The 23,859-nt window shown below is 42.7% G+C and overlaps 1 protein-coding gene across 2 annotated transcripts in view; it reads left to right on the top strand.

The window, feature by feature from the left end:
• The window catches only part of LOC137384269 (myosin-10), a 170,660-nt gene that overhangs the window by 64,656 nt on the left and 82,145 nt on the right, over window positions 1–23,859 (top strand). Inside the window, exons 4-6 of one of the 2 annotated variants that reach the window (XM_068058045.1) lie at window positions 462–489; window positions 18,809–18,911; window positions 22,836–22,856. In XM_068058045.1, the coding sequence (XP_067914146.1) occupies window positions 462–489; window positions 18,809–18,911; window positions 22,836–22,856 (152 nt within the window). The remainder of the gene's footprint in view (window positions 1–461; window positions 490–18,808; window positions 18,912–22,835; window positions 22,857–23,859) is intronic. The other variant, XM_068058046.1, reaches the window with a different exon arrangement.

Raw genomic sequence — 23,859 nt, 5'->3', positions numbered from 1 at the left:
TTGGATTGCCAAAACTTGCTTCTTGCAAAATATGATACTCTAAGCAATCCAAATTCATTCTTGAATGAAAAAAACATTTTTCTACTTGACTTTTATGCTTTTTTGGCTTTTGTTTTCTATCTTGTTATGCACCAGAATTATGCAAATGAAAAATGTGGTTAACTACATGAACTGTTCTCCACTGTTTTCAATTAATACCTGCTGCTGAATTTTAGTCATTAACATTCAGTATCCTTACTAGAATGGATTGAAGAAGTAGCATGAAATTATTTTTGTATTATTATAGCCTGTAGACTGTTAAAGGTGCCACACTTCATAAGAAGTCTGTTTTAACATAGCTGAAATTTTGAAACAGCACGGTTTAAGAATAACAAGGAGTGCAAATATAGGAAAAATTAATGTCAAATAGAACATGCCAAATACTGTTGAATGTTGACTTATTTACTTTTTCCCTTTTTCAGATCGTGAGGATCAATCAATCCTTTGCACGTAAGTACATATTTTATTTGGTATATGAATGTTTAACAATTATAGAAGATTAGGAGGGCATCTGTTGAATATTGTTATATAAGTGAAAAAAAGTTCATTTTTGATTGTGTGCAAAAGGCCATAATTAGTAACTGTGAGTACTGTACTAATCAAGTTCACATTGATTCTTTAAGAACATAAATACAAGCAGGAGTAGGCCATTCAGCCCTTCAATCCTACTCTGCTTTTCAATGAGATCATGGCTGATCATCTACTTCAACACCATTTTTGTTTCCTGCGCTATCCCTGTATCCCTTGTTTGTAATATGTAGAAATCTATCGATCTCAGTCTTGAACATACTCAATGACCGAGCCTCCACAGCTCTTTGGGGCAGAGAATTCCAAAGACTCACCACCCTCTGAGTGAAGGAATTCTTCCTCATCTCAGTCTGAAATGGCCTACCCTTTTTTATTCTGAGACTGTCGCCTGGTTCTAGACTTCCCAGCCAAGGGAAATGTCCTTCCTGTAATCTATCCTGTCGAGCCCTGTAAGAAGTTTGTATGTTTAAATGAGATCACCTCTCATTCATCTAAACTTCAGAAAATAAAGGCCCAGTCTACTTTCAATCTTTCCTCATAGGACAATCCCTTCATCCCAGAAAGGAATTAGTTTGGTGAGCCTTCGTTGAACTCTCTCTATGGCAAGTCTATCTTTCCTTGGGTAAGGAGACCAAAACTGCGCACAATTCTTGAGGTGTGGTCTCACCAAGGCTCTATATAATTGTAATAAGACATCTTTATTCCTGTACTCAAATCCTCTTGTAATAAAGGCCAACATACCATTTGGTTTAATTGCCTGCTGCACCTGTGTTAGCTTTCCATGTCTCATGAACAAGTCCCCTTTTTGAAGTTCAACAATTCCCAGCCCCCCTCCATTAAAGAAATACTCTATTTCTGTTTGTCCTACCAAAGTGGATAAGCTTACAATTATCCACATTGTATTTCATCTGCCAAATTTTTGTCCACTTGCTCAGCCTCTCCAGAACCCCTTGAAGCTTCTTTGCATCCTCCAGACCATTCACACTTCCACCTAGTTTTGTCATCTGCAAACTTGGGAATATTATATTTAATCCCCACATCCAAATCATCGACAAAGATTGTGAATAGCCGGGGCCCAAGTACTGATCCTTGTGTTACCACACTAGTCACAGCCTGCCAACCTGAAAATGACCTAATTTATGTTCCTACTGTTTTCGGTCTATTAACCAGTTCTCAATCCATGCCAGTATATTCCCCCTAATCCCATGTCCTCTAATTTTGTTTACTAACCTCTTCTGTGGGACCTTAACAAAAAGCCTTCTGAAAATCTAAATATACCACATCCACTGGTTCCCCATTATTCTGCTAGTTATATCCTCAAAAAAGCTTCAACAGGTATGTTAGATTTCCCTTTCATAAATCCATGTTGACTCTGCCTAATCCTACCGTTATTTTCTAAGCGTCCTGTGATCTTCTTTGGCCTCCTTATCTCGAGATGAGACGATGGGTAAGCGCCTGGAGGTGGTCAGTGGTGTGTGGAGCAGCGCCTGGAGTGGCTATAAAGGCCAATTCTAGAGTGGCGGGCTCTTCCACAGGTGCTGCAGAAAAATTTGTTTGTCGGGGCTGATACACAGTTGGCTCTCCCCTTGCGCCTCTGTCTTTTTCCCTGCCAACTGCTAAGTCTCTTCGACTCGCCACACTTTAGCCCCGCCTTTATGGCTGCCCGCCAGCTCTGGCGAACGCTGGCAACTGATTCCCACGACTTGTGATCAATGTCACAGGACTTCATGTCGCGTTTGCAGACGTCTTTAAAGCGGAGACATGGACGGCTGGTGGGTCTGATACCAGTGGCGAGCTCGCTGTACAATGTGTCTTTGGGGATCCTGCCATCTTCCATGCGGCTCACATGGCCAAGCCATCTCAAGCGCCGCTGACTCAGTAGTGTGTATAAGCTGGGGATGTTGGCCGCCTCGAGGACTTCTGTGTTGGAGATACGGTCCTGCCACCTGATGCCAAGTGATCACATCCTTATAGATTCTAGCATTTTCCCTACGACTGAAAGGCTAACAGGTCTGTAGTTCCCTGTGTTTTCTCCCTCCTTTCTTAAATAATGGCGTTACAATTGCCACCTTCCAATCTGCAGGGACCATTCCAGAGTCTATAGAGTTTTGAAAGGTGACCACTGATGCATTTACTATTTCTACAGCTACCTCTTTCAACACTCAGGGTCAGGATTTATCTACTTTAAGCGCCGTTAGTTTCCCTAGTACCATTATTATGAATATAATACCTTGCAGTTCCTTGATTCTCCATTATTTCTGGGAGGTTTTTAGTATTTTCCTATGAAAATTTAGCCCTTTGTCTAATTTTTTAATTTCCAAAATCTGCTTTATTCATAAAAATCTGTACAATATACATTACCAAACAGTTTCAAACAGCACCAAGTCAAAAAATACAAACAGTGCAAGGGTGATCAGTTTCCTTCAATACAATCATGAGTTGCCTCACAACCCTTCCATTTCATTTGTCATGCCATTTACATTTTACAGCAAATGAAAATTTTCCTGATACAGTTCGAGGGGTTTCCCATGGATCCAGCCCCTCCGTTCAGCTTGGTGGGGGAACCTTACACTGTGGTCTTTCCCCATTGAGCCTTTGCCGCGGCTGCCCCAAGCTTTAGTGCGTCCCTCAGCACGTAGTCCTGGACCTTGGAATGTGCCAGTCTGCAACGTTCGGTCGTGGACAACTCTTTGCGCTGGAAGACCAGCAAGTTTCGGGCAGACCAAAGGGCGTCTTTCACTGAATTGATAGTCCTCCAGCAGCAGTTGATGTTTATCTCGGTGTGCGTCCCTGGGAACAGCCCGCAGAGTTCAGACTCCTGTGTTACAGAGCTGCTTGGGATGAACCTCGACACAAACCACTGCATCTCTTTCCACACCTGCTTTGCAAAGACACATTCCAGAAGGAGGTGGGCAACCGTCTCTTCCCCACCACAGCCACCGCGAGGGCATTGTTCAGAGGGGGTGAGACTTCGGGTGTGCAAGAAGGATCTGACGGGGAGGGCTCTTCTCGCCACCAGCCAAACTACATCTTGGTGCTTGTTTTGAAAGTTCTGGTGATGAGGCATTCCGCCAAGTGACTTTGGCGGTCTGCTCGGGGAACCATCCGACAGGATCCACCGACTCCTTTTCCCGTAGGGCCTTGATAAGGCCTCTGGCGTTGGGGGTTATGCAGAAAATTCCAGCGAGAGGTCCACCACAACCCCTAGCGCCAGGAATGGCCCGCCCCATTTTACTGACGGCGGGACCTCGGTGCTGCACCCCACTTTACATATGGTAATTGTTACTTACCTTGCCTAATTATGCATCCCGCTGCTCGCTGATCCTCCAGTTTAGCATTTTTTCGCTGAAGGGGGCAGCTGCCACATGCCATCCCATTCACGAATGAGAGGAGCTGGCAGGACAGGACAGCAGAAGAGGCAGCAATCAGAGCGCAGGAAAGTCTGTACATCATGGTCTGCACTCTGCATATTGGAAGGGAGGGGATTGTTATTACAGGGTGCACCTCTCTGCAGACATAGAGAGGGACTGCGTACCCCCCTCCATAGACTGTTGCCACTCTGCGCCATTGTTTGTGTGCATGAAGGATCAGCGGCAATCCAGTCACCCTGTGGGTGGGAAGGGTGCTATAAACCGGCATGTAAAGGTTTACCTTGCTGGTGGGGCAATCGATGCAGCTGATCGAATCTTCATGTGGTCATGCTGTGCCACTTTTGGTGGGAGCTAAGACAGGCGATACCATGCCACGCCCCACAGATGATGCACAAAAGCACTAAATGTACAACAACAATGCCTGTAAACCTCCTAAAAAGTGAAGGACACAGCTTTATTTGGCACGTGGAGATGGGTATGGTTCAATCCAAATGGTCTTATCCGCTTCTCCTGAGGATCCATACATGCTGTAGGCTGAACCAACAGGCAGGTGTAGACCACGTAGAGGCCCCCGGTCTTGTCAGCAGCCCCCAGAGGAGATTTCCACTATAGAGTGCTGCACATCTACAGGTCCCACATGATATACCAGCGCATGTCAGAGCCAGTGTCAGAGGCAACTGCAGACGTCGAAAGAGGGTTGTGGCCTGCACTATGATGACCTGCAGCCCATGGGATTCGGTGGACATCCTATGCCTGCGGTTCTCATAGCAGCAGCTTTATGCCTATGCATCATTCCAGTGGCCCACTGGAGACCCTTAGTGAGGTCTCAGTCAGCAGCGCACCGTTGCATCAGGGAGGTCACAGATGCCCTGTACCGGAGGGCCAGTGAATATCTCTGCGTCTGGACGGACCGTGACAGCTAGGTCCAGAGGGCCATTGGTTTTGGCACCGTCGTCAGATAATCAAAGGTACAAGGGGTCATAGACTGCACCCATGTGGCCATCAGGGCTCTCGCCAGGCTACCCGCTGCAGACGTTGCCCTTAAGGGATGCCTCTCAATCTAGGTACAGCTGGTATTTGATCACCGGAAACACTTCATGCAAATTTGTGCCCACTTCTCAGGCACCTACCATGATGCCTTCATCCTGCGCCAGTCCCAGCTGCTGCTGCTGTTCACTGAACCGACTCAGATGGAGGGGAAACTTCTTGGAGACAAGGGACACGCCTTGCAGATATGGCTCCTGACACCAGTGAGAGACCCCACCGCTGCTGCAGAGGGGAGATACAACGCCAGACGTGGAGCTACAAAAGCCACCATTGAGCAGGCGATCGACATATGTACAATGCACTCATTGCCTGGATGGATTGGGTGGTGCCCTGTTCCAAGAGCCACAAAGGGCAGCTCTTTTGTTGCAGCTCGTTGTGCTCTGCACTACTATGCACTCAATAGGGTTAGGGGGCAGGCCTGGCATGATGGACGTCAGCAGGATTTCTCCTCTGGCTATGAATACGCTGAGGACTTGCAACAGGAAAATCACATGGGAGGACCAAGGCTACCCATGCTCCACTTGCAGGGCGGGCTGTGAGCTAGCGAAGCATAGCAGTGGCTTATCAGGCAAAGGCTTTCTGCTCCATAGGAACTGACATGAGCCCTGCAAGCCGCATTGCACCCTTGCTCACGTGCTGTGCAGCAGTCCACATCTGCAACCTCTTTAATGGGTTAGACAAGGGTGACAGCTGACTGAGGAGCCATTGTCCATGTCACTGCGTCCATGGAGACGCACATGAGTAATGGTTGCATGGCAATGATGGTATCGCACACATTGGCATTCCTGAAAGGCCAGTTGAAAAGGGATGAGACCTCAGCACTAAATGCTGGCACACATCATTCACACAAAAAAAGGACATTCATGTTAGTGAAGAACATTTAGTGAAATGGGTATTTACATTGCAGTGACACCCATGCATTCCCATTTGCGTTGGTGTGTTTTCTTTAAACACTAGCGAGTGCCCCTTCTTGGTGCAACCTCAGCGCTAACAGCTTGATTGGAGTAAGGCTGCTGATCTGATTGCCCTTTGGCTGTGGATGACTTCGGCAGTCATCCTCTGCGTGCACGATGCCTGGAGGGGGCCTGGCTGGCTGAGAGTCCTGCATTATCTCGCAACTCTCTCTTCAGCTGCTGAAGCTTGACTCGCAGGTGGAGGGGCAGAGGTGCTGGCGTCCACATTGGAATCACCTTGAGGGAGGACCCCAGATGTGTCACGGTGGCTCATCACCTCCATCCCTTCCACTCTCCCGGGAAGAGGCAGGGACAGTTTCCATGCACCTGGTCCTCCTCTCGTCTAGCCATTGCTGAAAGATTGGCATGGCCATGGCTAGGGATTGCAAGTCAGTATGTATCAATTGATTCCGGCTCACTAAGAGGGCCGATGATGCCAGGCGCTCATATGCCTGGGACATGGCAGCTATCATGGCATGGAAACACTCGCCCAGTGTGTGTTCAAGGCTGCACATGGCCTGTGGCATCTCCACCACGTTGCCAGGGCATTTGCATTAGCTCCAGCATGCCCTGTACTGTCGACAGCAGCAGTTCATCAGAGGCCTGATGCTCAGCATGGGCCTGGACACCCACAGCCCTCTGACTGTCGGTGGCCTTGGCTGTCTCCGCCTCAGTCGGCTGCTCGGTTGTCACCAGCTTGTGACCCAGACTTGAGGCTGAACGGATACCTACTGAGGTGGCTGTATCTGCACTGGTGGAAGGTGCATTAGTGTCCTGGGATGCTGGGTCCTCAGAAGGTGACTGTTCCTTTAGAGGTGTGGGGGGGGGGGGTCCTGCGTGACTGGGGTCGACTGCGAGCATCTGGCTGGGAGACACAATAGGAAGAGCACACTCAGTCCTGATGTAGCGCATTTCACAATTACAGCAGCATTGCATCACAGAACTGCAATTCCACATTGATCAGTGTTTCTATTTATCAGAAGTATGTTCACCATAGACCCCCATGTCTCCTTCACGTAAGTGGGCAACTCGGCGACTGCTGTCTCAAGGGCCTCTTCCTCAGCATCTGTCAGCCGTCTGACGTCAGCAGCACCTCCACTGGTACGGGTGGTCTCCCTGGCATTGTCAGCCCTCTTCACCTGGAGGAGCAAGGAGGCAGCTATTTAAGGATGGCATTTCATCAGCATGACATGCCACAATAGGGGTGCTGGGCACAAAGGTGGGGATGCCTGGTGCGCACTACTAAGTGAGCCACTCTTGTAGGTGCCATTCTCTGAGCAGCAAACAGAAGTACATTCTGTCATGCATTTCCCCATTCCCGTTGAACCTTTCCTCCCTGCCCAACCTCCTTGCATTGGAACTGGGTGGGCACATCCTGTTTGAGTGGAACCCTGATGTAAAGTTGCACTTTTGCAGTTTGCAGCAGGTCATTCATCCTTTTCCGACATTGTACCCAGTCACGCCAGATGGCCCCACGGCTACTGACCTCTGCTACCTCAAGCCAGGCTGCCTTGGTCTGGCTGGAGGGCAGCCTCTTGCCTTTGTTTGGGAAGAGGACCCTCCTGCCTTGTCTGTGCAGCCTGGAGGAGAGTGAGCAGGGAGGCACCACTGAACCATGGGGCCATCCTGGCATGCCTCTGTCTCCATGCAGGTAAGTTTTCCTTTTTCTCTGATATAAACCTGAATCTGCTGTCCAACTGATGTTTATTTCAATGGTCTCGGTAGGTGCAGGTATAGCTGATGTGCTGTGGCTCTATTTCATGGGCAGCCAGCACATGACCATCAGCTGTGCCAGCATCCATGACGATGCTGGATGTCTTGCCCCCACCCCCATGTGATATGAGGGGGCGGCATGTTGCCATTATGTTAATGAGCCCCTGCGCAAAATATCGCGGGGTCTCTGCGACGGCGGCTTCACGCAAGCAGCCTGCTGAGATCAGTGCGATTTGCAGCGCACTCAGAAAATCCAGCCCAAAGCATTTTAATTTTTCTGCCATTTCCTTATGCCTCATTATAAATTCTCCTGACTCTGCTTGTAATGGACCCATATTTGTTTTTGCTAATCATTTCCATCTTGCATACCAAGAGAAGCTTTTGCAGTCCATTTTTGTTTCTCGTATGTTTATTCTCCTATACTGTTTTCCCTTAATAATTTTCTTTGTCCTCCTTTTGAAGAATTCTGCAATTCTCCCAATCCTCAGGCTTGCCTTTTTCTTGGGCAACTTTATACCCCTCTTCCTTTTTGATCTAATACAATCCTTGCTTTCTTTCATTAGCCGCGGGTTGGAACACTTTCCTTGCTGGGTTTTTGTGCAATAAAGGAATGTATTTTTGTTGTAAACTATATTAGTTCTTTAAATGTTAGTAGCCATTGCCTGTCTACCATCATACCTTTTCATGTTTCCCAATCCACCATAGCCAATTTGCTGTTCATACCTTCATAGTTTCCTTTGCTTAGATTTAAGACCCTAGTTTCTGATTGACCGTGTAGTTCAAACAATGTAAAATTCTATCATAATATGGTCACTCTGTCCTAAAGGCTCCTTTGCAACAAGATTATTAATTAGCCCTTTCTCATTGCACAGTACCAAACCTAAAATAGTCCATTCCCTAGTTGGTTGTTCAGCATACTGCTGTAGAAAACAATCTCTCACACATTCCAAGAATTTGTCCTCCACAATATTAGTACTAATTAGGTTTACCTAGTCTATATGTAGATTGAAATCCCCCATGATTACTGTATTGCCCTTGTTACATGCACCTGTAATTTCCTGATTTAATCTGTGACTTGCATTGCCACTGCTGTTTGGCCTATGAACAGCTCCCAGCAATGTTTTCTGCTGCTTGCTGTTTTAGTTCCACCTAAATTGATTCTGTCTTAATCTTTAGAATTAAGGTCATCTTGCACTACAGTACTAAAGCCCTCTTTAATTTACAGCGCTATCCCCACCACCTTTTCCCAGCTTCCTGTTCTTCCTGAATGTAATGCACCCTTGGAATTTCAGGTCCCAGCTTTGGTTTCCTTGTAGCCACATCTCTGTTTTGGCTATAATGAATTTCTATTTGAGCTGACAATTCATCTGTTTTATTGCAAAATGCTGGGGGCATTCAGATACAAAGCCCTTAATTCTGTTTTTTTTTTACTGTTTTCATAAACTCTGTCCTTCTCTGCTTAAGTTTGCAATCACTGACCCTTCCTGTTCCTGCTATACTCTGATTATCATGACCTTTATTGCTACCTTGATCTATTGCCTTGTCATTTCCCTTTTGACTTGCTCAATTTTTCCCGACATGATCCCTTCCCCCACTCTATATATTTAATTTAGAGCCCTCCCTACTTCCCCAGTTATACGATTGGCAAGAACACCGGTCCCAGCACGGTTCAAGTGAAATCCATCCCAACAGTACAACCCCCGATTTTCCCAGTACTAGTGCCAGCGCCCCATGAACTGGAACCCACTTCTCGACCGTCTTTGAGTCACAAATTCATCTCTCTGATCATCTTTACCCTATGCCAAGATTAATAACTTTTGAGATTCTGCTTTTTAATTTAGTACCTAGCTCCTTGTACTCCCTTTTGCAGAAGCTCTTTCCTAGGCGTATCTATTTTGGTACCTATGTGGACCATGACAACTGAATCCTCTCCCTGCTGTTACAAAAGTTCCTCTGTTTTGTTAAATATATTTTTTGAAGATTCATTTTGAAAGATTGAAGGAATGTTAAACTTCAGCGTTTTCAAAGGGGGTCATGTAAAGGCCACTTGACTTTGAAAAAATGTCTTAGTTATATAGCACAGAAACAGGCCCTTTGGCGCATTGTGTCCGTGCTGGCCGTCAAGCACCTAACTATTCTAATCCCATTTTCCAGTACTTGGCCCGTAGCCTGGTATGCTGTGGCGTTTCAAGTGCTCGTCTAAATACTACTTAAATGTTGAGGGTTCCTACCTCTACCATCCCTTCAGGCAGTGCGTTCCAGATTCCAACCACCCTCTGGGTGAAAAAAAATTTCCTCAAATCCCCTCTAAACTTCCTTCTCATCTTAAATCTATGCCCCCTGGTTATTGACACCTCCGCTAAGGGAAAAAGTCTCTTTCTATCTAACCTATCAATGCCCCTCATAATTTTGTATACCTCAATCATGCTCTCTTTTCCACCCCCCCCCCCCCCCCCCCACCCCTCAAACCCCAGCCTTCTCTGCTCTGAAGAAAACAACCGTAGCCTTTTCAGTAATAAAAGCAAAATACTGCGGATGCTGGAAATACTCAGCAGGTCTGGCAGCATCTGTGGAGAGAGAAGCAAAGTTAATGTTTCAGGTCAGAACTGGAGATCTGCTGAAGTGTGACTGACTTGAAATGTTAAACTCTGCTTCTCTCTCCACAGATGCTGCCAGACCTGCTGAGTGTTTCCAGCATTTCTGAGAGTCATAGAGCGATACAGCACTGAAACAGGCCCTTTGGCCCACCGAGTCTGTGCTGACCAACAACCACCCATTTATACTAATCCTACATTAATCCCTTATTCCCTACCACATCCCCACCATTCCCCTACCACCTACCTACACTAGGGTAATTTACAATGGCCAATTTACCTATCAACCTGCAAGTCGTTGGCTGTGGGAGGAAACTGGCGCACCTGGAGGAAACTCACGCGGTCGCAGGGAGAACTTGCAAACTCTGCACAGGCAGCACCCAGAACCGAATCTGGGTCGCTGGAGCTAGGAGGCTGCGGCGTTGACCACTGCGCCACCGTGCTGCCTTGTTTTTATTACCTAGCCTTTTCAGTCTCATAGCTGAAATGCTCCAGCCCAGGCAACATCCTGGGTCACCTCCTCTGCACCCTCTCCTTCCTATAGTGTGGTGCCCGGAACTGTACACAGTACTCCAGCTGTGGCCTAACTAGCGTTTTATACAGCTCCATCATAACCTCCCTGCTCTTGTATTCAATGCCTCGGCTAATAAAAGCAAATATCCCATATGCCTTCCGAACCACCTTTTAACTACCTGTGCTGCTCCCTAAAAATGTTTTTTAAAAGGGGCTCTTGGAGATCTTGAGGAAAACCAGCCTTTCTGGGAAATCACTTGACTTCCAGCTCAAACAACAGAGAACTTTGGACACCTGGAGAAATTGTTTACAAGAAAGTTACAGGTCAAGATTGATGGAGATCAAAAAGTTGACCACATGTTGTCTGTTTTGCTTTTGAATTGTTGAGTTAGGGTTGAATTGTATAAAAAGGGAGAGAACTTCCAAGGAGGGAAGAGAAGTCCACAACTCTGAAGGCCACTGTGTCAATTCATCTCCTGTCTTTGAAGGAAAGCTTGCTAAATTAATTCTCAACACCACCTGAAAAGAACTGTTGTAAAAGATTCCAATCACCTGTCTACATATACTGAGGCCAGTTTTGAAACACAGCATATCTCGTCTGTGTTTTTTCTTCAAGAATGAGCAACTACTCAGCCTAAGTGGGTTTTTGTGTCTTTTTTTTATTTTGTAACAAAGCTCTAAATAACAACCCCTTTTATTTTTCCGGTTAACCGATGTATGTGTGAGTGGCTAAGGTAAAAAGGGAGCTTTCATATTTTGACCTGCGTGTTCATAATTTGCTTCATTACTGGTTAAGACTTGTTTTATAATCTGAATTTTGTTTATTAAAGAAACCTGGTTGGTGTGTTTTATTCTAGGATAAAAAATAGTTTAAGATTGACTGCATCAGTAAGTGGGAAAAAATTTAAGTATGTTGTGACCTGTGGAGAATTGGACCTAGAATAAATAGTGCTCACCTCCCACCTTGGTCATAATAATGCCCTGAGCAGATGTCCCGAGCCCTGGCACCGGGCAGACAACACAGCGTTCTGGGTTCTCAACTGCAGAGAACAGTATCTAACCTCACTGACTGTACTGTCCCCTAGTACCACTGCATTCCTTTTAATTCCCCCTACTTGAATGGCTTCCTGTACCATGATGCCATGGTCAGTCTGCTCATCCACACTGCAGCCCTCGCTTAGTTCATACATGTTGCAGGAACCTCGAACCTGTTGCTTTGCAAGGGTTGAGGCTCCTCCACTCTACCTTCTCCATCCCTTTACCTGCCTGACACGCAGTCACTTCCTCCTGTCACTTACCACGGACCAAATCAGCCGACCATATCCTAAGGGGTGTGACTGTGTTCTAGAACAGTGTCCAGGTAACTTTTTTTCCCCTCCCTGATTCATCGTAATGTCTGCAGCTCAGCCTCCAACTCCTCAACTCTGAGCTGAAGCTCCTCAAGCTGCAGGCACTTACTACAGATGTGTTTGCCATGGCTTGCAGTGGCATCCAGGAGCTCCTGCATACTGCAGCTGCAACACATCTGTCCTGTCATCTTAAGTTAATTAAATGTATTTTTCTTAATTTATAGTTCCCTTCTTCACTGAACTCCCCCCACTCACTGAACTCTTAGCTTCACACTTTGCACTCGAGCAGCACTCAGTTCTTTGGTAATGGCCTAGTTCATTTTAATTTGTGCACAGATCTGAAATTTTTAGAATTATTTAATTTTTCTATTAACTATAATACAATCTTTAAAACTTGTAAAGGGCATAGATGGTCTATTGGGTATCGGGGCTTCTAAAATGCTAATGTTCACTGTAACATTAGAAGTCCCACCAGCAATTGGAAGCTAGCAAGTATAGGTCTTTGTATGAATTATGTAATTATGCACCAAGTTGTTCTTTGCTGGCCACAAATGGGAAATGATGTCAATCAGGTTGGTAGAACTGTGGTACACACTTTTACAATGCAGATAGTTGGCATAGTCAAGAAGCATTAGGGAGTCAATTACTGTACAAACTAACTCTGCATTTTATTCTCGTTTAATAGGCTCAGTGTACCATTCATGTAGAGGAGAAATCTTTCAGTCAGTTTCAGTTTATTTTCTGGTAGCCGTTTGTTTTGATCTCCTAAACTAACTTATTCTATGTCCAGACATCATCAAAGTTAAGACTTGATATATCAAAAACCATTGCCTCCTCATTCTGTTACTTGAGTTCTCCACAGTGTAATATAGACCAGAGAAAAGTAATGACTCGTTTTAAAATCATGTTGAGTTGCCTGGCTTGGATTTCCTTGTCTTCTTTTGGAAATGTAATTTAGGGCGATTGTCACTGATCATTCTAACAAGTGAGCATATGATCTCACATGAGATTCAAGGAAATAAGTTAAGCCTGTGCATCATTCTTGATCTCTTAATTCCCAAATAGAGAGAGAGGGTCATTGCTTTTGGAGCTTCAGAAGAAGCCCTCTGGTGGAAAAACCTTTCATAGGAGCATAGGAAAGAGGGGCAGGAATAGGCCAGTCAGCTCTTTGAGCCAGCTCCACTATTCTGTTAGATCATGGCTGATCATCTACCTCAATGCCATTTTTCCTCACTATCCCCATATCCCTTGATTTCTTCATGTAGGAATGTATCAATCTCTGTTTTAAATATACTTAATGACTGAGCCTCCACAGCCCTCTGGTGCAGAGAATTCCAAAGATTCGCCACCCTCTGAGTGACGAACTTCCTCCTCATCTCAGTCTTAAATGGCCTACCTCTTATGCTGAGACTGTCCTCTGGTTCTAGACCCTCCAGCTCTTTCCTGCGTCTACCCTGTCGAGCCCTTTAAGAATTTTGTATGTTTGAATGATAACATCTCCCATTCTTCTAAACTCTAGTGAATATAGGCCCAATCTCCTCAATCTCTCTTTATAGGACAATCCTGCCATCCTGGGAAACAGTCTGTTGATCCTTAGTTGCACTCCCTCGATGGCAAGTATATCCTTCCTTGGGTAAGGAGACCCAAACTACACAGTAATCCAGGTGCGGTCTCACCAAGACTCTATACAATTACAGCAACATCGCCGTTCCTTCACTGTCGCTGGGTCAAAATCCTGGAACTCCCTTCCTAACAGTACTGTGAGTGTACCTACACCCCAAGGACTGCAGCGGTTCAAGAAGGCAGCTCACCATCACCTTCTCAAGGGCAATTAGGGATGGGCAATAAATGCTGGCCTAGCCAGCGATGCTCACATCCCATAAATGAATTAATTTGTTAAAATGAATAAATAAACCTTTACTCCTGTAATCCAACCCCCTTCCACAAAAGGTCAACATACCATTTGCCTTCCTAATTGCTTGCAGCACCTGCATGTTAGCTTTCAGTGGCTTATGAACAAGGGCACCCAGGTGCCTTTGGACATCAATACTTCCCAGCTTTTCACCATTTAAGAATACTCTGCATTTCTGTTTTTCCTACCAAAGTGGATAACCTCATTTCTCATTGTATTCCATCTGCCAAATTTTTGTCCACTCACTTTGCCTCTCCACATCCCCTTGAAGCATATTTGCATCCTCCTCACAACTCTCACTTCCACCTAGTTTTGTTTCTTCTACAAACTTGGAAATATTACATTTGATTCCCACATCCAAATCATTGATCTAGATTGTGAATAGCTGGGGTCCAAGCACTGATCCTTGTGGTACCTGACTAGTCACAGCCTGCTAACCTGAGAACCCATTTATTTCTACTGTTTTCTGTTCATTAACCAATTCTCAATCCATGCCAGTTTATTACCCCCAATCCCATGTGTTCTAATTTTGCTTATTAACCTCCTTTGTGGGACCGTTTTATTGAAAGCCTTCTGAAAATCCAAATACACCACGTCCGCTGGTTTCTACCCTTATCTATTCTGCTAATAGTATCCTCAAAAAGACAAGTTTGTCAAACATGATTTCCCTTTCCCTTCAGGGGCGGCGCAGTGGTTAGCACCGCAGCCTAACAGCTCCAGCGACCCGGGTTCAATTCTGGGTACTGCCTGTGTGGAGTTTGCAAGTTCTCCCTGTGTCTGTGTGGGTTTTCTCCGGTTTCCTCCCACAAGCCAAAAGACTTGCAGGTTGGTAGGTAAATTGGCCATTATAAATTGCCCCTAGTATAGGTAGATAGTAGGGAAAATATAGAGACAGGTGGGGATGTGGTAGGAATATGGGATTAGTGTAGGATTAGTATATATGGGTGGTTGATGGTCGGCACAGACTCGGTGGGCTGAAGGGCCTGTATCTCTAAACTAAACTTTCATAAATCCATGTTGACTGTCCAATCAGTCTCCAGTTATCACATCCTTGATATATTCAAGCATTTTCCCTACTACTGATGTCTGGCTAACAGCTTTCCTCTGGTACTTCCAACACACAATACTATTGTATAGCTAAGCTTAATCACTCTCTTGTAAATGTCATTTTGTTTGTGACTTTTACATTACAAACCTTGTTTCTGGTAATAAATGTTCATCTTGGAAAAGCCAAGAAGACAGCTGGAAGAGTTTTCAAAAAATATTTGGTGTAATTTTATTAGCTCCCCTTTTTTTTTTAATTGCTGGATTTTGTAGACTACTCATGCTTGATTTAGTTGTTTACATATGTTCCAAATTAGAAGTTTTGCCTTTTTTTTTTAACTTTGTAGGTTCTGTTCAACTTAAATTGTTTGTGAATAAGTAATTTAAATTCATTAGCTGTAAAATATTTGCATTTGTATATCGTGAAGTCACGCAACCAACTAAGTATGCACGAGACTGCATTAGTTCGCTGTCAACAGATTAGCAATTAAAATATCTCCACTGTCACTCATCTGCTAGTGACTCTCAATGCCTTTACTAACCAACCACACCTTTATTGCATCTTATGGTTTTAATGTCTGATTGTGGTTTGGTTAAGCAAATAATGTGCATGCTTTTATTAGCAATGTCAGTGTTAACTTTTTATCTCTCATTTGACAACTCTAGCTAATTCTTAAAGCATCTGCACAAATATTGCCTGTGTCTTGCATAACTCTATTAAGCATATACTGTGTTGTAAGTATTAACAGCATTATTTGTGTCATGCCAGTTAAAACGGTAACAATTTTTCAAGGTTTGTTCTGCAGCCCAGTTTTAAGCTATTAAATTTATGACACATCCGACATTCAGAATTCACCTATTTTGGCCAGATTATAGAGGCATGCATGTTGCATTTTTTTTTTTTTGCTTGTTTGTAGTTTCCAAATTTAAGCAAGTGACCAAAATACCTTGAGTGTTCCTGCCAAAGAATGCAATTGTTAAATGGTCTTGGTTTTGATTTAGGAGGAGAGGCTTATTTAAACATTACTGCCTTACAAGGACATGACCTAAACAGACCTTCAGTAAATTGAAATCCCAAATTGTGGTTTTGAACGCCAACAGCAATGGGTAGTGCACATTTTTGTTGTCCTAATTCTGGTCTGGTTCCAGGTTCCTGCAGTGTAGATATCTACAGGAAATTATTGCTTTCCAAGCAGCACAAGAAGTGGTCTTTATGAAAGGAATGTGACCTGGTGTTCAGTCATATATCTAACAACACAACTGAAAAGCCAACCTGAGAATTACTTATCTGCTATGGTTACTCCCACATAATCAGTTGATCAGCATGACCAAACTGGCGAATAGATGCCTTTGGGTGTCACTGTAGCAATGCCAGTTATCTATCTGTTGTCATGGGCTTCTTTCTACTCATCCCATGGTCTAGCTCATGTTGAACTAAAATTACTGCTTAAGGGAAATTTGTTATTTCTTGGAGTTGAGCAGTTGAGTGTGTAATAAGAATTGTAAATGCAGTCTTCAAACAACATATATGGCAGAGCAAGATTGATGGCTGTTTAGTTGTGAAAGCCAGCATTTTGATGTCCTTTTGTCTCCGTTGTAAATGCAAGTCTTTTGAATTGCAAAGCAGTGTGGCTATAATTTGGCCCATATCTGGGCTCTTCAGTGAATTTTCTGCTAGGCAGTTGATTAGTGTTTCCACTAGCTACAACTCATGAATATCAATTTCATGTGTAATCTTTTTCCCGATAGATGTGGTCTAAGTTAGGCGAATTTACCAATGTTTCTGGAATTTGATTTTCATGTATTGCTGAGAAGTTGAAGAATTTTACTGTCATCTAGTGGAAGTTTTTCTACTTCAATCTGGTTCATAATTTATAGCTTGAGATTCATCTGCCAATTAACTTTCTGTCCATAAGATAGACCAGGAGAATACAAGGAGTTTTGCACTATTTTCAGCCTATAGGCAGCATAGAAGGTTTATTGCTCACCAGGAGTGTTGTAGTACAGTTTGCATGCAAGGTCACACTTGTTAATAGGGACGTGGCACTTGTCTCTGGAAGCATTCCTTTGCACTGGCCCAAGAAAAAGTATCTAGTGAGAACCTGAATCGTGATAGGTCTACTGAGACATTCGATACTCTAAGTTCCCTGTCCGGTCTGCTGAGCTACTGATTTTAGTCATGATTTTAGGAGAAGGAACTGTTGAGCATAGAGATGTCTTGTGTGGGAAGGGAAGAAATCTCAGTCTTGCTAGCCCTCAAGTAGCTACTAGTGACCAGTGTAATGGATTCCGCAGTGACACAAAATAAATTTTTGTGTAATTTTACACAAAACCCTTAAACCTACCTTGGTTATCACCTTTCCTGTTTTGTCTTCCCATATCAGATAGTGGGTATACTGTCTGCTTTCTGGTTTGGTTTCAGTTAACCTTTGTTTCCTTTGGGCATGTTGGAAGAACATGAGATGTCTCACTCAGCCCAGCTGTTTACTGTAATCAGGCTGCCGATTTGTCATTTCTGCTTTTCCCATTGTTTCAGGTAACAGTTATTGTAACCTCCTTATCTGATGACCTGATATGCTTATGCAAAAGTTCCAGTAGTGTTTGTTCTCTAATGCATTAGCTTTTAGGTTTAAACAAGGTGTGTTTGACTATGCAAGGCATGATGGCAAAATAGGCTGTGAAAAATGTCAGTTTCTATACATTAGGTAGATGCTGGTGAAAGGTTTAGAACTAGGCTCAATGGGGAAAGACCACAGTGTAAGGTCCCCCCACCAAGCTGAACTGAGGGGCTGGATCCATGGGAAACTCCTCGAACAGTGTCGGAAAAATTTTCATTTGCTGTAAAATGTAAAAATGATAATGGCATGACAAATGAAATGGAAGGGTTGTGAGGCAACTCATGATTGTATTGAAGGAAACTGATCACCTTTGCACTGTTTGTATTTTTTTGACTTGATGCTGTTTTAAACTGTTTGGGAATGTATTTTTTACAGATTTTTATGAATAAAGTATATTTTGGAAATAAAAAAAAAATAAAAAGTTGGCCATTTGAACTCTCTCCTGCAGTGAGTACTTGGCATAGATGTGCCTTTGCAATGCAAGTGTGGAAAGAGATGCAGTGGTTTTTGTCAAGGTTCATCCCGAGCAGTTCTGTAACGCAGGGCTGTGTATTCTATGGGCTGTTCCCAGGGACGCACAGAGTTGAACATCAAGTGCTGCTGGAGGACCATCAAGTCTGTGTAAGACGCACTTTGGTCTGCCTGAAACTTGCTGGTGTTCAGGTGCAGAGTGTTGTCTACAACCGAGCCTTGCAGGCTGGCACATTCCAAGGTCCAGGACTGCGTGCTGAGGGACGCACTAAAGCTTGGGGCACCTGCTGCAAAGGCTCAATAGGGCAAGGCCACTGTGCCATAGTATACCGAGGGGCTGGAACCTGTGTAAAACCCCTCTGGCTGTATGCGCCAAAATATGGTTTTGCTGTGTAATGCAAATATATATAGCATGTAAAATGGAATGGCAAGAGTTGAGGAAACTCTCGTTCTGTATCGAAGGAATCTGATTTCTTTTGCACTTCCTGGAATGTCAAATTGGAACTTTTTTGTAATGTATCTTTTTTACAGAATTTTATGAATAAAGTATACATTTGGGGAAAAAAAATCTGGCATAGAAGAATAAAAAAACCTTGACTAAAATATGTGCGCTCACCTAAATTAACTTTTCCTCCCCCAAATCTTTTTCAATACAGAGGAGAATCTGGTGCTGGCAAAACAGAAAACACTAAGAAAGTTATTCAATATCTGGCCCATGTTGCTTCCTCTCACAAAGGGCGAAAGGACCACAATATTCCAGTGAGTTAAATTTTCCATAAAACTGTTCTGGCATTTTCCAGATTATTGTATGTTACAGGTATATCTTAAAATTTCTTGTTGCTGATGTATGGCTTATGATTGCTAGCAGCTAATTAATTACACTTTGCTACCATATAGTCAGTGCAAAGTCTGTTTGGTCTTTATAACCTGGCTTATTGATATCCATCATAATTGCAGGTTAAAAAAGTGCTTGTGATGTAACTTGGCATTAACTATATGATGGAATAAGCTGCACTGTGAAATAATTTGCATTTTAGTGTGCTTTACTCTGAAATGAGTATGTTTTGCCTTATGGAATTAAAAAATTAGGTTTTACAGATACTGAACATCTTAATATGAAGATAACCACTACAAAATGATTTGAATAGTCAGGAGGAGCATTCAGCTGTAACCATGAGCCAACCACTTTGCACAGCACAACCTGTTAGTGGTTGAATAGCTCATATGACAACTGTATTACACAGTTCTGAGATGAAAAACAATTTAGTTATCAAAGCTAAAAGAGCATAGTTTTTGAGCTTTGTGACCATCCATACTTTTGTACTCCATCTTTCTAAAACACAGGGAGAGTCATGGTGACCTTCTTTGTGCATTTTAGTTACTGTATGTGGCCCAACAGGCATTCTGAGGATAGAGGTAGCAAATGTTTGAAATTGCTATTGTAAGAAAAAAAAGTTATAAAACCACCCCAGGAGATTCATGTGATTTAAAACATTCCTAGCCCTCTTTTGCCAGGCTACTCCAAACTATCTTATCTATGATGTATGAAATTGCATGTTTGCATACACTTTGTGTCAGCTCTTTTTTCGTTCTAAATTCCTGTGTCCACTTTTATAATGCAAATGCATCACTGTGTTGTCCCTTCCCAGCTCCCCGGCCTGTTCTGCAGAGAAACCTCCCGTGTTCCAACCAACTGTACTATACTTTTCTGCTTCCCAAATTGATGTAGCTTTTGCTTTTTAACTAATTGTTTCCTACCCCCATCCTTGGAATAGTAAATATACAAAAATGCCTACAATCCCCAAAGTGTTCCTACCTAGCAAAAACATCTCTTTCCTGAATTCATATCTAGGGAGAATACAAATTTATAAGGTCAAACATTTAGAGACAACTTTCACAGCATTCAAAACTGTTGGGGTAAAAGTATATCCCACATGCTGGCAAGCTAATCTCTTAACTAGCATTGTCTCACAAGCTGTCTTCACTGACCATAAAAAAATGGATTGGTATGTTAATTTGAACGGGCCCCAAACATGAGTTTGCATCACGTCTGCCCAGTTAACAATCCCTACACTCACTACTGCAGATAATTGTGTTGTGGACAATCCCCTGTTCCAACATTTCTGGATAGCGATGGATGAAGAGAGCAAAGGTGTTATAAATAGTTCAGCCCCAGAAATACCACCATTTCAAAATGATACTAAAATCAGAAATTCATAGTGGCCATCACAATGAGTTCTTCCGTCCACCAAAATCTTTGTTTAATTCCATGAGCAAAAAATGATACTTTGTGCTTCAATTAAATGCTTGCTCTACAGAACTTGGAAATGTGCCCAGTTGTGTTTATGCAGATTTGAAGCTGATGTATATTTCCTAACAATACTATTTATTTGTTTGCGACAAGCAGCCCATATTGCCTAAACCAGTGAAACATCAGGCAAGTGTTAAATGCTGTTCAGTTTAACTCTTTGCAACATGTGATTGACACCTCTTCCTAGTTTATTGATTACTTCTATTTTTGAGTTTTCTTTTCACTTGCCTTTCCTTTTTACAATTGCTTTGAGAGCTGTTAAAGGAGTCAAGAGACAACTTTTTCACAAAAGCATGCAAACATCTACCTGCTTTCAGGTCTTTCTAAAATCTACATTCTGAACTAAAATGATCGATTCTGTTATTTCAGCTGCAACTTTTTTTTTGTAATTGGACCCTTATTTTCAATATTTCCAAAGGTGACCCTTTCAACATTATTCATACTAAAACATTGTTAAACTGAACAATGTTGAACACTTCATTGAGTGATTTCTACCTAAACTGATTTGTGATGCATATGGTCCCAAAATATTGTCTTTGCTTTTGATAATTATCTTTAATAGTGACCCTGACATTTCCTTATTTGAGGTGTTGATTTTTGAATGAGATTTTTGTGCAACTTAGTGCCATGACCTATCTGCGCTCATAGCTTAGAGACCATCTCTTGAATTAGATGGTTAGCTCTGGATGTGCCACATTTATATATTTATTTTAAGGCAAGTAGTTTATTGGAAATGAATGATCATTTTAAAAGATGCCTTTAGGAGGGAAGTTATTGTCTGTTTTGTATATGTGAAATACTTCTTAAATATGTTGCCTTTACTCTAATGCAAAGCCTAGTCTTTGATATCTTGTTTTATCTCTAGAAATCTGTGCTTTCTGTTGGAGCTTAACGTGTATTCAGCTGAAAACTATAAATTCTGTAATCCACTTTTATTTTTTTTAAAAATTCCATGCAGTAGGGGTGGCATTCAATTCTCTTCTCTTCCCCACTCAAGCTTGCCAGTCATAATTTAATTTGCAGTAACTCAGGCCTGTTCCGTGGAAAAATGGTTCACATAGCATTCCCATTTCCACAGTAGAAAGTTACATGGTGAAATGGTATACTAATTAGTATATTTTGTAATCATATGTAAATGGTTCCTCAACTCTGCTTATCCATATTCTCTCCATAGTGTCACCTCATCAGGATGATTGATTCAGACTGCTGACTTTTTTTTTCGCAGTGTAAGCTTATCTGTTGCTGAAGCACTCATCTGTGTTCTTCGTACCTCCCGACTCTACTATTTCAGGCCAGCCTGTTATCCTTCACCCTCCAAACTTGAGCTCATCAAAAACTCTGCTGTCTGTATCCCAACCAGCACCAAATTCTGTTCACTATCACCCTTGTACTTGCTGACTTACCAACATCTTGATTTTTAAGTTCTCATACTAGTGTTCAAATCTCTCCTGTAGCCTCGCCTGTCTTATCTCTGTAACCTCCTCCACTCCTCCAACCCTCAGGAACTCTGCATTCCTCCAGCTCTGACCTCTTGTCTTCACCCCTGCACCCCCTCAAATTTCACAATTGGTGCCTGTCCCGTCAGCTATATAGGCCTTAAACTCTCAAATTTCCTCCCCAAGCCTCTGCACATTTCTTGTCCTTTTACGACTGTCCTTAAATCATGCCTCTAACTCCAACCTCTAACCAAGCTTTTGGTCTTCCATACTGATACCTCCTTTGGATAGGTGTCAATTCCTGTCTGCTTATGCTGCTGTAAAGTCCCTTGGGCTGTTTCCCTACATTAATGGTGCTATTTAAATGCTTATTCTTGCTGCTGTTCCTGGTTTCCAGGAACAGACCAGTGAGTTGCTTGGAGGTGGGGAGGAGGGGAGAAGAGTGATTTAAAAAAAAACTCTAGTGCTATCTGAACTTTGCTGTTTTCATGATGGGGGTGGGGGAAATTGAATTTTTTTTGGGGGGGGGGGGTTAAGACCATCTAATGTATAAAGGAAAGATCACTGGAAGTTTTAAGCATTTAATTTTGGAATAATCGACTTTGTCACTTCATTTGTTTTAAGCCCATTATAAGTCCAATAACAGATCAGTTTTTACTTCACAATGTGATAAATGTTCAGATTTATTTTTGGATTTGCTTTAATCTCTTTCCTAGTGAGCAATAAAGAGAGGTTTTAAAAATGAAAATCTTCTAGGTGAATTTATAACTAGCTTTTCACTTTTATTAAATTCTGTGCGTATAACGTCACTTTTACCTTCAATGCTGACATGTTTCCTGTTTCTGATGCAGATCGAAAGTAATTAAGTAAACATGTTGCTATGTCACTAACACATTTTATTTTGGTATGCTATGTGTTTCTGCCCGTTGACTGCAGAGTGGAACTTCACTGTTATATGTGAGTAGCATGTAGTTTTAAGTCCCTGCTGTTCAGACTGTGGTAACAATTTCATGGTGAACCTCTCGGGCACAAGAAACAGTATGCTATTCTTTGCAACAGACTAGATCTTTTCTCCCACTGAATTAATTTAACCTGCAGCAAACAATAGCATCAATTCTCGATTTTGTGCCCTGCCCCTCTCTCATTGCTTTGCATGATTTCACTGCTTATCTGCTGAAACCAAAGCAGTACTGCTTGCTTCCTTTGTTACAGAATTGCTGGTCTGTACCCCAGAAGGCATTTTCAACAAACTTGCATCAAGTGAAAAGTATCTTGTAATCTTCCCAAAATCATTTAAGATGATCTTGTTTATGCCATGTCAAACTACTGGAAGCGATCTAATCGTAGATATTTTCTAAAGCTGTCCTTTTAGATTTGAGGCATAGCACTTGAGATTTTGAAGTTTCTAAGATGATGGTACTCTTCCTACTCACTTGAGAGAATCAAATTTACTTGAATTGATCTGCACCAGCTGCCATTATTTTGCACCTGTACCAGTGTGCTAGAGATTGAAACTTGATGCATTATAACTGCTTTAAATGCTTTTTTTTGTTTGTAAAGTGTGCATTTACTTTGAAAAGAGCTTTTTTTACCATAACAATCCTAAGCAACTTCATTGGACAAGAAAATTCTTAATCTGAAAAATTGTATTCAAGAATTCAGTTAGTGTCTGGGTCTGTAATTGTAAAATAACTTGACCTTTTTCCATGGTGTGTTTTTTCATAGCTGCTAGGGGGATAATGTTGCAGGAGTCACTGGTGCAGTATGTCAGGAATTTGCTGGTTTCTACCTAACTCTTCTGAAATAACTTCTATAAAAACCTTTCACATTTGTTACAGTAGCTTCCTTCTGAAGAATGAATACTGGACTATTTTATCTGCCATTCAAAAATGCAAATCTGGATGTGCTAAATGCTTAAATGTGCAATAGCAGGCTGAGATTATACAGAGAACATCTTTAT

This window comes from Heterodontus francisci, chromosome 26, assembly GCF_036365525.1.
Source record: "Heterodontus francisci isolate sHetFra1 chromosome 26, sHetFra1.hap1, whole genome shotgun sequence".
NCBI lineage: Eukaryota > Metazoa > Chordata > Chondrichthyes > Heterodontiformes > Heterodontidae > Heterodontus > Heterodontus francisci.
This window is presented reverse-complemented; position numbering and strand designations above follow the sequence as displayed.